Below are 3,368 nucleotides of genomic sequence, written 5' to 3' on the forward strand. Positions count from 1 at the left end.
GAGTTTGCCTGAAATTGGCTAAGGCTTCTTGTGCTTAATAATTGTAATTTGACTTAAAGCGAATACCATGTCTTAAGGGTTGCCTAGTTTTTCAAAAGGTTTTCATAAAAATTAATGAGCCTTACATTTTTAGATTTGATCCAAACGTCTGGACGGGTTGCATGTTTGATATATGTTCTAGTTTGGGGCTAGAATTTGCATTAGGAAAAACCTAACCTTCAAAGTATACATATATAAGTCATAAGCAATTGGGAGAACTACGTATGATTGTTAAGCTAACAACGGAACCCTAGTGTCTTTTAAACTTGATTTTTCAAAACGTGTTTTTACTTTATTTTCCATTGTTGCCGATTTTCATAAACTTTTGTTATTTCACTTCACAAATTCAAATCTTTTTCTAAACTATATGTTAAATAATCAATTGAGAATTGTTTATAAATATAAAATGTATTAACAATCCCTGTGGAGAATGGTCTTACTTGAGTTGTTCTACTACAACTAACTTGTACTCTTGCAAGTATATTTATGATTTTAACCCTATTTGCGCAGGTAGTAAAAATCATATCAAATATCTTTAATCACTATTTGAAAATTGAAAACTCATTTGTTAACTATTTTTAGTTCTAAAAATGAAAATTGAAAACTAAAAGCCAAATTTTGAAAACTCAAAATGCCCATTTGAGTTTTTATTTTGTTCAAAACTGAAAACTAAGAAAACTAAAAGTAGTTACCAAACGAGTTTTTCATCTTCTAGTTAAAAAAAAAAAGTGAAACTGAAAATGAAACAGTCATCAAATGGCACACAATTTTAATTTATTGAGTGTTGCAAATGGTGGATTGATCTGATGATTAAAGCTTACTCTTCAACCTACGGCATCATGGTTTTAAACCCCCCCCCCCCTTTTTCTAGTGTAAATTAAAGTAGTATAATACTTGTACTAGAAATTTTTTTTATTGATAGTTGGATTTTGCATGAATTTCATGATTTTCCAACTTCTAGGTGTTAAGAACGATATCAAAGGTTTATTTAGCTCGTTAACTAGAACATTTTCATCCATGAGAATTATATATTTGTCAAATCACATAACTAATACATAAGTCGAACCCTCAAGCCTCTACCTTTTTAAGGTGGATATTTTGGAGCATACAACATCATGTTATTAGGCTTAAGTTGCATATTATATTATAAGAGAGCTTGACTAACTATCATATATGTAGAATGCATAAGTTGGAGTAAAGTCCTTAGGGGCATTTTGGTCCTCCTCTCTTGGTCTTCCAGTTATTGTAGCAAGGGCAAACTTGTTTGTTTCCATATGTTCCAGGAGGCACACACAAGCACTTGGCGCAACACTTTTGGCAGAAAAACAAACAAGGCTTCTTGTATGCTGTAGCCGAGCACCGACTTGTACATCGCGGTGCGCACTCTGATTAAACACAATTAATTAAACAAAACATTTGGAAAATTAATTAGATTGTGAATTTTTAATAAGATTTAAACTCCATTAAACCAAAATACTATTTACTAGGACTTGTATTAGTTCCTTGCCATTGCCAAAAGTAGAAGATCTATATGAAGGTAACATATTAAAATTTATAACCCACCTTGAGGACGAAGGCTGCCTTGGGTAGTACCATACTGCAATATATTATAAAGAATAAATTAGAAATATTAATTAACCATGGAATTAATGTCTACATAGAGGAGCCCCTTCTTAGCAAATACTCTTTTACCATAGCAAAAACAGATAGCTATAAAACTGTCATAGAGATTATGAATTCACCATATAGAACCTCTTTTACATTTAACTATTTCTTTCCATTTTGTCTAGAATGCGAGGGTCCTATACGGTAAAATACATAAACTCTACGGGAGCCTATCGGCTCGTGCTTGCTACAGTGAAACGAGATCTCTGCTAATAAGGCGGGATATAATATTATATAGTGATAGAACCATCGTGGACAATATATGCACCATATATATGTATATAAATAGTCTCACCGGTTGGTAATTCCCTTGGCGCTGTTGTTGAAATGCCGATGTTTCTACGGTGGAGGCGCCCTAGAAATTCAAAGGAAAACACACATTATCGTAAGTACTCAGAAGAGAGAGAGAGAGAGAGAGAGAGAGAGAGAGAGAGATTACCTGGTTTGGTTCAAGAAAAACAAGTATCAAAGCCACACATAACATGAAAATGCTTAGTAATTTAATAGCCATTTTCTCTGCGCTGAAACTTGGAGATAAAAGTGAAGTTCAAACAGCGGCACAGAGAGAGAGGTTGAGGTTATGGGAGATTTGTGGTAGAGTGGAGTGACATATTTATAGGCAGATGCAGTAGGCATTAGAATTTAGCTGTATATACTTTTGAATATATTTTTGCAGTTTTTCACTGTATGATGCTTTTTGAGGACACAGGGCAATGACGAAAGGATAGTTTTCTGCTTCAGTGTGTAACCAACAAGCACATGCATATGCCTCACATCATCTTATCTATACAACAACACCCTTCAGCTCTTTGCAGAAACATGAAAAGCCCAAAAATATCCTTGCAATTTGTTTAAGAATGAAGCCCTTCATTCAGGGAAATGATAAGTGCTCACCCTTTATTTCTGTTTTTATTTGATTTTTTTTATTCGATATAAATGCCAAATCAAATAAGAGGCATCTTAACCGTTCACATAAATGGTTAAAAAAAGAAAAAAATTGGTTCACATAATGTATCTCTATCAAAAGGCTAATGCTATGAAGACCATCTATTTAAACCATATGACATAATGTATCTCTACCAAGAAATTAATTGCTTAAGTACTGATGAACGTGTTTATTTCTTATTATTGACACATCACATAGTTTATAAATTTAGTCTAAAAAATTGTTCTACCAAGCAATACTTCTATCAAAAACATTAACTCGTGCAAGGTAATCTCTCAAAATATAATCTCGCTAACATTAATATAGTATCTATACAGATAATGCTATTCACACAATCATCTTTACCTCTTGCACACCCTTATTAATTTTTTGCCATTAACCCTCTTCCATTCATTCGACCCGACAGCTAAAAATTGAAAAAGGTACGCAAGAAATAAATATGCGTGTGTGGATAACATTACGTTCTTTTCGTAACCGTTGTATTAATTTTGTCACCTTTACGTACGTCTCCGTCTTGTTCTCACAAAATCAGAATTTTCAAGGCTAAAATGGGTAATGCAAAAAATGTGGGGTACATAGTGTCCATGGCCCTGTTATCTCGTCCATGTGAAATAAAAAACAGTTGGGAATTGACAGGCCCCTCAGCATGTGAGAAATGCACATGCTCATATATGCTCACATGGGACTCAAAAGCAACCTTCATCTGCTAAAATTACCG

The 3,368-nt window shown here is 33.6% G+C and overlaps 1 protein-coding gene across 1 annotated transcript; it reads right to left on the reverse strand.

The window, feature by feature from the left end:
• Positions 1-1,047: 1,047 nt before the first annotated feature.
• LOC103929548 (protein GAST1) lies at positions 1,048-2,431 on the reverse strand. The gene is made up of 4 exons (XM_009338763.3): positions 2,144-2,431; positions 2,000-2,059; positions 1,603-1,636; positions 1,048-1,424 (listed from the first exon to the last, which is right to left on the reverse strand). Exons 1-4 carry the CDS (start codon positions 2,213-2,215, stop codon positions 1,243-1,245), a joined length of 348 nt encoding a protein of 115 aa, XP_009337038.2. The 5' UTR covers positions 2,216-2,431; the 3' UTR covers positions 1,048-1,242.
• Between the last annotated feature and the right edge of the window lie 937 nt (positions 2,432-3,368).

This window comes from the organism of the source record quoted next, unplaced genomic scaffold (genome assembly GCF_019419815.1).
Source record: "Pyrus x bretschneideri cultivar Hongxiangsu unplaced genomic scaffold, Pyrus_bretschneideri_v1 Contig31, whole genome shotgun sequence".
Taxonomy (NCBI): domain Eukaryota; kingdom Viridiplantae; phylum Streptophyta; class Magnoliopsida; order Rosales; family Rosaceae; genus Pyrus; species Pyrus x bretschneideri.